This window comes from Barbus barbus, assembly GCF_936440315.1.
Source record: "Barbus barbus genome assembly, chromosome: 30".
Lineage (NCBI taxonomy): Eukaryota > Metazoa > Chordata > Actinopteri > Cypriniformes > Cyprinidae > Barbus > Barbus barbus.
The window spans coordinates 4906143-4922795 of NC_136758.1; the positions used below are offsets into that span (position 1 = coordinate 4906143).

General features: G+C 38.3%; 1 protein-coding gene across 2 annotated transcripts in view; it reads right to left on the minus strand.

Annotated features, from left to right (window-relative positions):
* The window catches only part of LOC306850426 (apoptosis-resistant E3 ubiquitin protein ligase 1-like), a 41267-nt gene that overhangs the window by 21752 nt on the left and 2862 nt on the right, over positions 1 to 16653 (minus strand). Inside the window, exons 3-9 of one of the 2 annotated variants that reach the window (XM_079386084.1) lie at positions 13856 to 14024; positions 13142 to 13362; positions 11299 to 11370; positions 6316 to 6542; positions 5926 to 6163; positions 1678 to 1847; positions 1354 to 1534 (exon numbers count right to left, since the gene is read on the minus strand). In XM_079386084.1, coding sequence (XP_079242210.1) covers positions 1354 to 1534; positions 1678 to 1847; positions 5926 to 6163; positions 6316 to 6542; positions 11299 to 11370; positions 13142 to 13362; positions 13856 to 14024 — 1278 coding nt within the window. The remainder of the gene's footprint in view (positions 1 to 1353; positions 1535 to 1677; positions 1848 to 5925; positions 6164 to 6315; positions 6543 to 11298; positions 11371 to 13141; positions 13363 to 13855; positions 14025 to 16653) is intronic. The other variant, XM_079386085.1, reaches the window with a different exon arrangement.

Consider the following 16653-nt stretch of genomic DNA (forward strand, 5'->3'; position numbering starts at 1 on the left):
TGTGTGTGGGAGGGTAACAGGTGCCGGGAATATATGGTTCTTACCATATCCTAAGAGCCATTGAACCATGAATACACATGTTTGTTGAACGCTGCATCTCAGTCATTAAACGAACAAAGCAAGAAATGGATTGTTAGCATGGACAATGACTTTATTTCCAACTTATGCGTGAAGAACATCTTACCACCTGTTCCTGGGTGGATAGGAAGCCACTACATTTATGATTATAGTGGCAAATGTTAATTAGCATATTACTGATCCTTGGAATTAACTGATTTGAAAGATTATTATACAAAAGCAATAAATTAATTAATTAATTAATTGACAAAAATGTGTGCCCAGCATTAGCATGCTAAATATCTGGACCTGTCACCGAATCAGAGTCCTGCAATGTGAAATGTGATACTGATATAGCCATGATAAAGGGCATGGGAAAGTTTGGGGGGTAGAGTCAGATCTGTAGAGAAACATTAGCATTCATGCCTTCTGCAAGCAACCATCTTCTCATTCATATTTTTTTTTTCTTTTGCACTGCAAACCAGTGTCCAAACAACTTGTATTGTTAGCTTTTTGCGGGCTACAACAGGAAGAAACACAGTCTTGCGTGTGATCTTACATTATTTTTTAGATCAGCTTGTAGATCAGTCAAAATTGTCAGCGATTCTTCCTATTGACATGTTGGGTGACCCCTTGTCTCTGATTCGTACTGAAAACACGTTAGGAGTATCTTGGGATATAGCGTTGGGTCTGGAAGCCCTGGGTTACATTAATAGTAGCTTTACTGACTGGCAACAGATCTGCCTGAACACCACTGAAACAGACTGGGCCAAAACCTTGAATCAGTCAGGTTTAAATGAGGAATTACTCAAGTTTTCCACAAAATGTTCATTAAAAAAAAAAAAAAAAAAAAAAAAAAAAAAAAAAAATCGCAAACCAAAGGAAGTACTATTGTGGGTTGTGGCCAGACAAGAACAGGCAGAACCTTGTGGGGATTAATCTGAATATGGCCATTCAGAGCAATACATTTTAGCACTGGCAATACTAGATATTCATTCAATACTATATATTGATGTTTTGAGATACATATTAAGACCTTTCTGAGAATGTATGTTCAGTAGAGTTGTATTTTGTCTGCACCGGCAGATTTGTTTTTGTTTTACATTTAGTTTCACCAATTTACCTATGTTGCATGTCTTTCGAAAAATTGTGATTTAATGTAAAGAAAAATTTAGCAAATTCTTTTTGAAAAGTTTTCTAAACACACTGGAAATTTCATGGAATTTGGTGACAAGGTGGGATCCATGTTGGTAAAAAGTCTCTACAACAAGCTCTCCAATGCCAAGATTAACTCACCGCTGAGTACAATGATGTCAAACTCCCCATTGCTAAGGGGCTGGTCCCTGTATGAGATGCATGCTCTGAAGCAGCCTTTTTTCCTGAAGGTAAGCCTCATCAGAACTTGGCACTGTGGTTTGTTTGCTGATACTGATGTGCTGTAGCAATCATCTGAGCTCTCCTCATCCACTGTGCCCAACTGTAGGAACAGTAAGAAAAAGAGATCTGAATGGAAACTCAGCAAATTCTGCTGGACCTGAAACCCCTTTAATGCTAAGACATATATCCAAACTTTGAAAGTTTGAATTAAAAAAACTCTGGGTATGCAGTAAGTGTCCTTACTGGGTGGACATGCATGCTGTAATTGACCTCATCCACAAGTGAGACAGAGTTACTGGTGGGGTTGCCATACTCATCCCGTGGTTCTATCTGCAGCGTGTGCTGTTGGCCATAAGTCAGTACCAGTGTTGAGAAGTGATACGCTATCTTTGTTTTGGATGGGACCACTGTACCTGCAACACATGCAATTCATGTCACTTGTCATCAGCATCTTTTCATTTTACTACAAAAGAAAGTTTTTCTAAATGCACAGCTCAATGTAAGCTTAAATGTAACAACATATTACCAGATAATTATTTTATATTACAAAAAATTTTTTTTTTAAAAAGGCAAAGGATTCTTTTCGTGGCCCATTTACAGGACTTTCTATACTGTAGAGCGAGCGTGTTTTTTAGAGACTGCAAACATACATATTTTAACTTACACTGGAAGACAAAGTTGTTTGGACAGCAGAATGTTTCAAAATAATATAATAATGATTTATTTCTAGTTACTAATTACTATTAAAAAACAGTTCTACTGTTTCCCATTCTTGTAAATTGTACTGAAATGTTTTTGCCTCCTTTCATGAAACTATCTTGCAAGTCTTTGACAGTAAATTGAGTGGTTTTACTCAGTTGCTTTAATCAAACATTTTATTCTCAATTTCAAGTTTCTCCTTGATGATTTTGTGCCTTTTCTTCAACAACCTCAAAGCTTTTCTGGTACAACATATTTTAAACTTGTGAATAAGGCTGTCAGCTGTGTCTCGAGGAGCTTTAAGTGTTTTGGAAATAGTCTTGCAGCCATAGACTTTCTAATGTAATAATGTATGTTCTCTATAGCTTCAGCTTTTGTGAGCGCTCTTTTGACTTGGCCATATTTGCTACTCAACTTCAGCACATGCATTGGCTAAATGTATGTATAACAGCTCAAGTTAATTCAGTTTTGTTACAGTGTTTCCAAAACGCTTAATTGTTTTTTTAATACAATTTTGCACAATACTACTTAAATAAGTGACTTATGTAATTGGTCATGCAAGCATTAGGGCTGGGCGGTATATCGAGATATAGTAGCCAATAGTTTATAGCTTCAGTTTAAAGCGGCTCTGACAGAAAGTCTGCGTGTACCGCTGACAAAGACGCACTGTTTAATGTGTTTGAGATGTGCTGTTTTCCTAAATGCATAACTTATATTTCGTAGGTATATTCTCCATCTATAAATGCTAGAAAGCCATGGAAATATTTCCATTTTGCTGTCAGAAGTGCATGAGCTTTTGCTTTGCGATTCTCTACTAAACTTCAGACTTCATTTAAAAACGAGCGCCACCGGGCGCATGCGCGCCAAACAGACAGAGCACAATGAAATAGGAGCGTGACTAAAATATAAATTTTGCTAAAATATTTGTAGTTGGACAATAAATGTGACATATGTAGAATTTTAAACCTACAAGTAAGTGTATTTGTATGATAGCATTAACTGTAAAGTGACTGTAACGGGGTAATCAAAATAACCTTTTTACTCAATTAGCTTAGTCGGGTGCTTTTTTATTATTTTAATTTTTAGTTTAGTAAATTTAACTTCTGCTTTAAAAGCACTCATTTTGTTTTTAGATTGCAATGTCACAATGTTAGAATGTAATGTGATTTTAACCCTTTTTTGCACATAAAATATGCCTACATGGTTATATTCACTTTATTTGTTTAATCCAAATACAAAATACCGAGATATATACCGTATACGGTAAATCAACCAAAAAATACTGAGATATGAATTTTTGCTCATATTGCCCAGCCCTAGACCAAAAAACACAAATTGTTGAGTTGAGAAGTGTCAAATACGACCTTTCATTAGTATAGACCGGTTGCCCACTGAAGCTAAGCAGGGTTGAGCCTGGTCAGTACCTGGATGGGAGACCTCCTGGGAAAACTAGGTTGCTGTTGGAAGAGGTGTTAGTGAGGCCAGCAGGGGGTGCTCACCCTGCGGTCTGTGTGGGTCCTAACGCCCCGGTATGGGGCGTTAGGACCCATGCTGATGGGGACACTATGCTGTCAAAAAGAGCACCGTCTTTCGGATGAGACGTTAAATCGAGGTCCTGACTCTCTGTGGTCATTAAAAATCCCATGGCACTTCTCGCAAAGAGTAGGGGTGTAACCCCGGTGTCCTGGCCAAATTCCCTCTACTGGCCCTTGTCAGTCATGGCCTCCTAATAATCCCCATACACTTGATTGGCTCTATGACTCTCTCTCCTCTCCACCTGTAGCTGGTGTGTGGTGAGCGCACTGGCGCCGTTGTAGTGTGGCTGCCGTCGCATCATCCAAGTGGATGCAGTACACTGGTGGTGGTTGAGGAGAGACCCCCCCCCCTCCATGATTGTAAAGCACTTTGGGTGTACAGCAATACACAATAAAGCGCTATATAAATGCATCATTCATTCATTCATTCATTCATATACGCTGCTCAAAAAAATTAAGGGAACGCTTAAATCATACACTGGATCTCAATGAATGAAATACTGAAGTTGAAAATATTTCCTAATTCATTTAGAACAAATTTATGTGACAATGGTCAATGGAAACCAAACTCATTAACCCACTAAGTGCTAGATTTAAAAAAAAAATCACACAGAAAAAGGCATGAATTTCATCGAAGCAACTCAAGGTCAGTCAGTAGTGTGTATGGCCCCCACGTGCCTGTATGCACTTCCGACAACATCTGGGCATGCTCCCGATGAGATGGTGGATGATGTCCTGGGGGCCAGACCTAGATCAGGGCATCACTGAGCACTCTGGCTTTGGATGCTCCAATACATAACGTAGCAGAGATTTGCATTTAGGTCTGGGGAAGGGCCAGTCAATGCCAACAACAGCTCTGAAGTTTTCATCCCGGTACCAAACAGTAGTAAGGGCACCTTTGGCTAGCACATGGAGGTCTGTGTGACTCTCCAAGGATATTTCTCCCCAGATCATCACTGACCCACTGCCAAAATGGCACCATTGGTGGACCTGGCAATTTTGGTGTTCTCTGGCAAATGCTATTCGAGCTGCAAAGTGCTGGACTTTGAGCACGGGTCCCATTACAGGACGTCAGGCCCTCATGCCCATAGGTATATGTAGATGCCATGTTCAACCGCTCCAATTACGTTGGCGCGTTTGGCATCTTGGAATGGTCTATGTCGTGACTCACAATAACAATCAACGAGTTTCAAAACGCAAAAACATTATGCAGCATCTGGTTGTAATAACTGCCTAAAAATAAATTCTTGAAGAAACTGAGTAACCTTTCACAAGTAAGAATGTGTTGGTTTGTGCTTTTAATATGCAGTAACTCAATATTACAGGTTTTTTAACTAAAGTACCTTTTAAATGCCTTGTTGGCTTTGTCTTGTTGTATTATTATTGTCTTGTTAGGTTAGCAAAAGCCTCTTCTGAAATCTACTGAAGATATAAATATTTATACATGTGTGTAACTACAGTAGCAGTGCAGATGCACCAGCAACTTGCTCTAGAGTGTTCACAGACATTCCAATATGGCAGATAGCTTATGTATAGCAGCCCATAGAAACGGTGGCTAATAGGGCATCTAGCTACACATATCTATGCTCATGCCACACTCATAGAGACCGTTTCTGACAGTTTGGTCAGAAACATGCACAGCTGTAGCAACACAAAACTAGAAACAAATCAGTCATGAGGGATAAGGAGAGGGTAACTGTCTGTGGTCCTACCTGCAAAACCATTCCCATTTTGGGGGCTGTCTTGCTGTTGCCTCTCTAGAGTACTTGTTGACACTTTCATTGTTGTCACTCTCATTTGCACAAAAGCAGGTTAAACTGATTCAAAATCACTTATTCTGGACAGTTTGAATATTCCTAATGTTTAATAGATTGGTGTTATACTGTGATGATTAAATGTTCTTTTAAATTTTCTGAGCAGTGCATATTTACATACACACACAGTCGATATAACCTATAGTCTATGTGCCCTATGAGATGTAAAAACGAATAAAAATTAAGGCACCAAAACAAATAGAAGCTATAAAAAATTAAGACTGTTATTCATAAAAACTGGCTGCTGTATTAAAAGCAGGTCTTTCAACCAAGTATTATATGAGGGTTGTGGGTTGCATATAAGTAAAATGGGTTATATTCCTAGAGTTTTATAAATGAATTCTAATTCTGACATTTAAGACGAAACCTTGTATACGAGGTCCCTCATTCCAAACACAGAGTATTAGAAAAGTAAGAATTAGGAATCTGTACTTGCATTTTACCTGGTTGGAATATCTTGTAGTAAGGGCTGTAAGCCACATTCAGGCCTCCAAGTTTGACAGCTACTTCGTAGCGTCCAGCCTTACGCACAGTGAAGGCCACTTTGACTACATTAGACTCGGGCTCCTGAAGGACCTCCTGGGTCACAGGGACTTCTAAAGCCAGCTCTATGTGAGTGATGTTCACCCTCAATCCCACAGGTCTGTGTGCAGGAAAAGGCTGGCCATTTTTGTAAAAGAGCTGGGAGGGGGATTTCAAAACAACTAATAAATACATGAATTGTAGTCATTTTAACTGAGCTGCATGAAGCACCAATTTATAGTCAATTATAGAGTCAGTACAGACTATACAACATTAAAACAACTTTTTGAGAAAAACTTGTGATTGTTCACCTGCACTCGGAAACTCATGGTTTGACCCACTTCCTGTGGCTCTTTCCAGTCCCAGGAGACCTTGCATGAGCGTGGGTCCAAATAATTACCCCGCACATAGTCATAGATACTGCGGTCCCCATGTCGGGCAGGGTCATCATTCTGTAAGAAGCTGACCACACGAGCAGCAAGCTCACACAGAAATTTGATGGTAAAGACGAATGCGATGATGGAAACAGTTATTCCACCTAAAGAGAGTATATGAGTCTTAAAATACTGACAATTAATAAATGTAAAAGACATGTTTAGGGACCAATTATCACCATTAACTAGTTGCTTTCTAGCATGCATATTACTAGCATATTGGTTGTTTATTAGTACTTATAAAGCACTTATTAATACCTTATTCTGCATTACCATTATTTAGAGATCCCTTAATCCTACCCCACACCTAAACTTAACTACCTTACTATAATAAGCAACAAATTAGTTTACTGAGGTAAAAGTCATAGTTAAGAGTTAGTTCATAGTGAGAACTGGTCCCCAAACTAAAGTGTGACAACATAAAAAAAATTAAAAAGGTATTTTCCCTTAATCCAAGAAAATGAAACTCACTGAAACTTGCATGAATTAAGAAAAAAATTATCATTTACTCTAAAATTGTATGATTTGATTTATTTTGTAGAACAGGATTTTTCATGAGTGCTTAGTTGACCTTTAGAGCTGAACTCTGCAGGAATGTGGATCTCGTGGGCCATATTTGAGGATTCCTGGTCTAAAGCTATTTCATGCATTCTGAGTTATCTACAGTGTTAAAGAGTTGGATTTAAACGTATGACGGAGTAATTCTATGCAGTAAGTAATAGCGGGAAGTCGTGACCTAATGGTTAGAGAGTCGGACACGTAATCCAAAGGTTGTGCGTTCGAGTCTCATGTCTGGCAGGGATTGTAGGTGGGGGGAGTGAATGTACAGCGCTCTCTTCCACCTTCAATACCACAACTGAGGTGACCTTTAGCAAGGCACCGACCCCCACTGCTCCCCGGGCGCCGCAGCATAAATGGCTGCCCACTGCTCCGTGTGTGTGTGTGTTCACTAATGTGTGTGCACTTAGTATGGGATAAATGCAGAGCACTAATTCCAAGTATGGGTTACCATACTTGGCCACATGTCACTTTCAAAGATAGGAGTAATACACTCCTTTCGGGCTTGTATAAGTTTCGTAAAAAAAATTTTTACGAGCATGGTCCTTCATGACGTCATTGTATGGGCATTTCTCCCAAAAGAGCGCGTGCACATATCAACCAGAGGGAGAGCGAGAGCATGCCCTTCAACATCATCGGCAGCACTGCACAGGACTTGCTCAAGAAAAATGTCTCTAAAGGAGTGTGTTTTTTGGATGTGAGGGAAAGATAACCTTGTTCAGCTTCCCAAACAACCCAGCGTTATGTGAACATTGAATGCTGTTTGTTTTTCTGGGGCAGAAACGGAGTTTCACAAGTGTTTATTTGTTCCCGTCATTTCGGTGATGAATGTTTTATAAACAAGGCCCAGTTCGGCACTGGATTTGCACGTCGCTTGATACTGAAAGATGGAGCAGTCCCAGCTATAAAAGATCCTGGTCATGATTCGGAACCGCAGGCGATAAGTGAAACTGCATCAAATTTCTGTGTTTTGTTGGCAATCGGCACACAAGCGCTTGTGACTCTTTAGCTCCCCTCCAGGAGCTCGGCTGTTTTTGGACAGAATCGTAAATCTGTATCTTTCTTTTATGAATATAATAAAACTAAATACTCTTTGGAGATATGAAGGATGCAATACTACTCTATAGATACTCAAGATGAGGGATGGCGTAAGGGTGGTTAGGACGACTCCAAATGTCCGGCATTAGGGGGGAACGCAAATTCAAATAAAAATAATATTTTTGTACTTCAGTGCCTTGCAGCCCCTGGTCCCTGCATGTGTTTGCTGGATAGGAATGAGCTATGTAAATGTAATTAAATTTTTTTCTTTTCTGTTTCATGAAAAAAAAAAAAAAAAATCATACTGGGTTTGAACAACATGATAGTGAGTAAATGATGAATTGACTGTTTAATGATATATTAAAGCATTGAATCCAGAAAACAATTATTATTTGGAAATGTAAACGTATATCCTACTAGCAAAAAGTCTCTTCATTTGTTCTAAACAAAATAACTTAAACAATCAGTGACATTTCTAAGACTGTGATAACAGTACTGTATACAGTGTATATCATAGATCATGCTATTCATTGACAAATAAAAATGGGTAATTCCATGAAATCAGTGCCTTTTCCACTTGGAAAATTAAAACATAAAATAAGTTTAATCAATGTTTTTTTAAATATCCATGAAATGACAAGGAATTGTATTGTTCCATCTCAGGCTATGTAATTTATTATTTTATGACTATTTTCTACCTCATGTTTTGGTATTTTTGTCAATCCTGTTACTGACACAACCATTACTAGATATTATATTTTAATTAGAACTATGTGATAAGTTTTCAGATATATGAGCAGCATTTTAGTCACTCTTTTCACTGGGATTGTTGACAAATTTTGGATTTTTTAAAATATTTTTATATTTGTCATTCAGATGACCAAGAACATCCTAATTTTGGAGGGTGACCACATCAATTAAGAAAAATATATATTTTTACAAGGAGAAAAAGGGCTTTGTTCAAAATAAAATATAGTTAAAGTTACAATGGAAAAACCTGGAAGGCTGTATCAAATATAATTTTTACAATTTTTATTAAATTAATGACAGTAACAGGATTGACGTCATAGTCACAGTGGTATACTGTGACAGGACACACATTCTTCATCACACTGCACTTATTTGTTTACATAATACTGTACAATTTAACAATTTTAAATTGCATTATATTATTTTGCACTTAGTTATTGTTGTATGACAATAGTAAACAGACAGTTTTTCAGTTTAAGTCAGCTCATTGTTGGTTTAACACATTGCATTTCTAAGAGATCTAATGTTTTAAGGGTATTGTAATTAGATAAAGCAATCCATCTGTTTGTCTGTGTCCCCTCACAGAACTTCAAATATACTGATCTGGTTCAATTAGGCAAGGAAGATGATCAGATCTTGGTCTTTCTGTGAAACCAGACCAAGACTTTCTTGAACATTGCAAGACTGGGGTGAAGGTCTGCAGTCACTTTGCTGCTCTTGTTTGTAACTGAATTTATATGGATGCATTATTGACGATGAGTTATGGAAAAAAATTTGTTTTATTGAGACTGATCATCCTATCCCAGTCATTAACAACAACAGTAATAGTAACAATACCAATAATACTAAGTAAAATGTAACATGCTCATGATTGATACAGTGGGGGAAAAAATTTTTTGATCCCCTGCTGATTTTGTATGTTTGCTCACTGACAAAGAAATGATCAGTCTATAATTTTAATGGTAGAATGAGAGACAATAACAACAACAAAAATCCAGAAAAACGCATTTCAAAAAAATTGATTTGCATTTCAATGAGTGAAATAAGTATTTGACCCCGTCGCAAAACATCTGCAAAACATGTCTCATCTGACAACAACACTTTCACCCAGTTCTCCTCTGGATCATTGGCAAACTTCAGACAGGCTGTACATGTGCTTTCTTGAGCAGGGGGACCTTGTGGGCGCAGCAGGATTTCAGTCCTTCACGGTGTAGTGTGTTACCAATTGTTTTCTTGGTGACTATGGTCCCAGCTGCCTTGAGATCATTAACGAGATCCTCCTGTGTAGCTATGGGCTGATTCCTCACCGTTCTCATGATCATTGAAACTCCACGAGGTGAGATCTTGCATGGAGCCCCAGACCGAGGGAGATTGACAGTTATTTTGTGTTTCTTCCATTTGCGAATAATCACACCAACTGTAGTCACCTTCTCACCAAGCTGCTTGACGATGGTCTTGTAGCCCATTCCAGCCTTGTGGAGGTCTACAATCTTGTCTCTGACATCCTTGAACGGCTCTTTGGTCTTGGCTATGGTGGAGAGTTTGGAATCTGATTGACTGATTGCTTCTGTGGACAGGTTGTCTTTTATACAGGTAACAAACTGAGATTAGGAGCACTCACTTTAAGAGAGTGCTCCTAATCTCAGCTCCTTACCTGTATAAAACACACCTGGGAGCCAGAAATCTTGCTGATTGATAGGGGATTGTTATTTGTTGTTATTCTGTCTCTCACTGTTCAAATAAACTTACCATTAAAATTATAGACTGATAATTTCTTTGTCAGTGGGCAAATGTACAAAATCGGCAGGGCATCAAATATTTTTTTCCCCACTGTATGGCATTAGCTTAATAATACACCCAGGGTGACCTTTAAATATGTTTGCATTTTACACAGACAATCTTTAAAAACAGGGTGACACCTAATCTATAGCAGGTAAAATAAGCATTACCCACGTCAGAAACTGTTTCCATGAAAAGTAACAGGTTTGACGATTTCAAAGTAATTTGCTCATTTCTAGCTAATAGTCAAGTTCACTCAAAATGAAGGTAACAGGGCTGACATTAAATCAGGGGACACCAATAAAATTATTTAAATTTAATAGAAAAAATGCATACTTATGCCAAAAAATTTCTTAACAATAAGACTATATTTAAAACAATATGCAAATGTGATTTTTATATAATTTAGCCTTCATTTTGCAAATTAAAAGTCCTGCTGAAAAAGAAAAATCATAATGAGGGACAGGCCAAAAACCTTACCCTTATCAGCATAAATGGTATTTAAATTAGTAAATATTTAATTGACTTTTTTTTAATGTAATATTGATGAAAGGATATATAGTATTATGTTTTTGAATTGCAAATTTATTCGTTGTTATATTAAATCTGTGTTTGATTATTTCTTAGGGACGCAAAAGGCACCGATTTCGTGGAATGACCAAAATATTTGTTTTATCACATTTTAGAACTACATAATTAAGTTTTAAATATAATGGTATCAAGTGATTGACTTACCAATCACGTAAAACATGAGGTCCCTTATCAGAAAGCACAGAGCAATGGTACAGCCAAATATCAGAGCTCCTGCTGAAAGGTGAGACATTGAAACAAACTTTATATGAATCACATCATCATTAAATCATTAATACCAATCCCTTTTTTCTTTATTTTGCTCTCTGATTTAAGAAAAAGGACATTTATTTGAGAACAAATCACAGGAGCAAAACAAGCGAGGTTATATTCTGCACCCACACGCTCCTGCGATAGATTCACTCTTTGTTCACTCGCTGTCAACTTAGAATAATTTTCTTCACGACCCGACCGTTCCTGCTAGATTTAGATCTCGTTTTCAGAATCTCACATTTAAATTTCCGCTACTGAAAGAAAGGGAGATGGGCTAAGAAATAAAACTAGTCTGCACAAAATTGTATTTTTTTTATTTTATTTGTCTTGTCAAGAGTCTTGAATTTATTGACAGCAAAATGTTAAACGAATTTTGTGTCTTTATTATGCATGCGCACATTTTATTTGACGTGTTTTGGACTGTTGAACAGAAACACCCTCCCACCGCAATGATAACGCTTGGAATAGCCATGACAATTTTTAATATAACTCCGACTGGATTCGTCTGAAAGAAGAAAGTCATACCTAGGACGCCTCGAGGGTGAGTAAATCACAGGCTAATTTTCATTTTTGGTGAACTAACCCTTTAAATCAGGCTAACATATTCTATTACACCTAATAAACAAAATGATCTTTAAAAATAGCATCATATGACCACTTTAAAGGGATTTCAGTACCGTTGCAGACAAAAGCACTAAATAGGTCTCACAAAAAATGGCTTTAGAAGTCATTATTGTATGTTTTAATGTTCTCTCATTGGCCAAATTCAATCCATTTAGAGCAATTAAGTTTGTTAATCTTCCTGATGTAGATTTGGGGATTGTCAAGTCTTGTATTCTATCTGCAATACATGCACTTTATTTAATAAACATGCACTAGATGTTTTGACCTCTGTTTTTGATCCTTTTTTAACAAATGACTTAAAGGGTCATGAAACCCCAGACTACTTTTTCTGAGATTTTAGCAGAGGTGTTTGTGTTGCACATCATAGAAGACAATGTTAGCATCCGATCATTTTAACTGTTGGAGAAAACTAGTTATTTTTAGTTATTGCGACGTGGCAATGGACTATAGTACATCGATGATGCGTCGGTGTCTGTTAAATTATTCATGAGGCTGCGTGTTCTTATCCTATGAAACAGTCCGTCATTGTTTCGACGCCGGAGCAGGTGTAGACCAGAATGACTCCTAAGCGATTGAGGTGTTTTGTTGTTGGATGTAACAATGAACACAGCAGTCATCATTTACTCCCAACATCTGAGCTGCTGAAGACACAGTGAATTACCTTTGTTTTTGAAGGGAATGCGCCACGATCTACCTAAATGAGTACGTTCACACGAATCAATCGTGATCCAGCCTCACCTACAGAAGACGCGAGTAGTTTTTTAATGAATTTTGCAGATCGCCTTTCCTAATAACGTGCTAATTAGTAAGTTTTACGATGAATGTGGCTAAAGTTTAAAGTCTCTCATAGAACCGCGCGTCACCCCACAGAAGAGAGGGGCGGGGTGAGTTAAGCTCATTAGCATTTAAAGGGAAATGCATCATAACGGCTTGCTGTGAACAGAGCTGTTTTTGACAGGGTTAAAAGGGTGTTGTTTTACACTAGCATTGAGAAATTTTAACCAAAGTATACTATAGACTTCTCATTAAGATCCTAAAGAATCATATCAACTTGTGAAAAATGGGCATCCGATGACCCCTTTAAAAATAAATTCAACAATAGGATACATACCAAAAGACCACTTCTCATTCAGCCGCCTCTCAGCAAGGCTATGCACCAGCTGAATCTCGTAGTCTAGATCTCTACTTCCCTTAGATGCCTGGAGGACCCTCACACCTGTGGACAGTTTGATGTAATCCTCGTAGTAATAGCCCCACGCTGCTAGAGAAAGCTGAAGCTGGCTGTCAAACTGTGCTATGTCATCCAGGGTAGTGCAGCCCAGGGTCTTCAGGCTGCCGAAATACAGTATATAGAAAAGACATTATATGACAGACAGGATAGACGGATGAGTGAATGTTTCAACTTCCTGACTTTCTCTGCCATTTATCAAGCAGAAAGACATATCAGAGATGGCTACAGGAGCTGTACTTTCTCAGAAGTAACATAAGTAGTAAGGAGCATCATCATTTTGTCACAACAACAAGGACTTCCTCTGTATGGATAACCTATATGTGGATTTATTAAAAACGTTCATCTTCATCTTCATGCGTGTTCATCTACACCACAGCGTGACACATTTAAGGGTGCACTTGAACCTGGCTTGACCAGACCTCCTCTCATTCTTTCATCCATCACTCGGTCATCCATCACTCAGTCATCAAAATAAACAAACTCTGAAATCACTAACAATTTGATTCCTTCTTCTCATTCTCCCATTAGAAAGCTGATACATGCAACATAGCTGTTGATGTTTTCTGAGTGACAATGATGTGTATGTGAACTCACGTGTGATAGTAGTGCTCCAGGCTCTGGGAACAAAGCCACTCCTGGAAGGCAAAGTCTCTGAGCAGCTGCACTTGGGCCTCAGTAATCGCCCTCCAGTGATGCTTTTCCTTTACCACTTCCTCCAGCCGAGACAGCACACATAAACTCAGCTCCTCCAGAGTCTGTACATCTTTAATTAAGTAAAATAATTGAAAGAAAATGTTATAAGATTCTTAACGCGAAAACTATTATTTTTTGATTACTGGCACCCTTTCATTTTATACCTTCATTTTTTTTTTAACCTACTTTAATTTTTATTACAAGATAATAGATCATCTAGTACAGGGGTCGGCAACCTTTCATCCCTCTGCGGTGGATCCCTGTAGCGTGGGTGTACAATATGCGGGGGAGGTGTCTCCCCGACTTTTAATACAACCTAAACTCTTCTCCTGCACTTTTTCTCGGTCAGGTGTGTTAAAGTAGAGGTTTTCAAGGGCCAATGTGAATAAATCTAGATTTAAATTAAAAGATTAAAGATAGTCACGTCGATGTGAACATCACGGAGCGCTAAACGCTCTCATGCGCTGTATGTTTCATTCATACTCAAAGCTGGAGGGTGCTCTCCCGCAGAAAGTCTAAGACAAACTCATATGAGAAGTAATAATAACTTTTGACAGGCATCCCGCTATCGCTGTAGCTAAGCTGAATAACAAGCATAAAACGGATGAAACGTGAAGACGATATGGTTTATGTGTGTTTTTCAAGTCTTCTCCAGGTAAGAAATATGAATTATACAGTGGTAATTAACAGCATTAATTACAGTACATAAGCCATAAAATATCATTTTCTGCCTTATTCTGTGATAAAAATGGAAAAAGTGTTTGTAGTGTGTATACTGATTGTACAATCATAATCATAAAATTGTCATTAGTAAAATATTTATCAAAAATATTATAGAAGACAAATTATTGGTTATTGTCCAGCAGTGTATTTTATTTCTTAGCCAATTATATCATATTATAAGAGATAATGTTTTTTTTTGTCAATTATACATACATAAATGTATGGGCAGTAATGACTTAATGGATAGAGAGTTGGACTTGTAACCTGAAGGTCGTGGGTTCGAGTCTCAGGTCCGGCAGGGATTGTAGGTGGGGGGAGTGAATAACCAACACTCTCTCCATCCTCAATACCACGACTGAGGTGAGACCCTTGAGCAAGGCACTGAACCCCCAACTGCTCCCCGGGCGCCGCAGCATTGGCTGCCCACTGCTCCGGGTGTATGTTCACTACTGTGTGTACACTTGGATGGGTTAAATGCAGAGCACAAATTCTGAGTATGGGTCACCATACTTGGCCACAAAATGTTTATATTTGAAAAATATATTTTAAAAAAATTATATATATATTTTTAAATATATAAAAACTGTAACCACTGTGTAACCACTAAACTGCTAGAAAAAACAGCAACCAGTCAACGAATGAAGGGTGAAACAGATTTTATAGAGCCCTACAGATATTAGAAAATATTCAGAATATTTAACGCAATTAATGCATGGGCGGAGCTAGGTTTGGCCACCCCCCACACAACTGCTAAAGAATTGTGTTTTTTAGGGCCTGTTTACACCTGGTCACTTCATGCGTTTTCTCTGATCGGATATCTATTTGACATGTTAAAATGTTTCCATTTACACTTGGCCACATAAATGTGTGTTTGCAAAATGGATATAAATTCGTTTTTCAATTTCCGCACTATATGCAAATTTAACGGAGTTCACGTCGATGAAAGCAATCGATATGTGCTGCATTTTATTCATTATCAGCTCATTTCAATATCAGAGACCGCGCGGCATCAGCACTGGAAAGATAGGTTAGTCTTACTACTTTTAATGAAGATGATTGTGTGTTGAGCATCTGCGACTTATTTTCAGTTTCATTCATGCCAGTTTGCGTGTCGACTTGCTGAGGAGATACTCAGCTACTCATCCGCGGTGACGCTTGTGGCATTAGCGCTGTCATATCGGATTATAATACCATTTAGCCTATAAAACGCTCTCACACGTTTATTTTTTTTTTATTTTGGGAGGAGTGAAATTAGCATATGGGGTTTCAACAACCAGATGCATTTACACTTATCCAGTTTCATCTGGAATGCGGCCGAGACCACCTCCTGAAGTGGTTTGAGCGATCGGATTGATATCCGTCTCGAATGCGTTTCGGAGGGCATTTACACCTGGTCATTTCACGATCGGATAGCGATCAGAAAAAACACATGAAGTGACCAGGTGTAAACAGCCCCTTAGATGCACAGAACGTCCCATCAAACAGGAGACTTTTCAGACGCACACTCCACCTCCACTCCACTCCACACTCCATCAAAAATGATGTGCCTGGGGTACTTGAAACACTGATTCCAGCTTTCCTGAGAGGACAGGCAATGGAATTTATTTTATTCTATTTCCTAAACCCAAAGAAAACACAGCAAAATGTCCGTAAGCATTCAACTCTAATCCCAATGAAGATGAAAACGTTCATTTTGTGGTTGTCATACTCTCATTTAGGGGGTGTGCCCGAAACGTGAATCCGTATTCAGAAAGGCATGGAAAACAAATAACGATTGCCTGTTACATTACAGTACATAATTTTCACTAAACAGAGTAAGGAGAGATGAGTGAGGATGATGGCGAATGATTTGCAGATCCTGAGCACCACTGACAATCATATAATCTTGTAAAATGTGTGGCAAGTACTGTCACAGTACAAAAAGAGTACGTGCGATCACGAATCCCATCTCGTATTTATTCCCTTTAGGGGTTCCA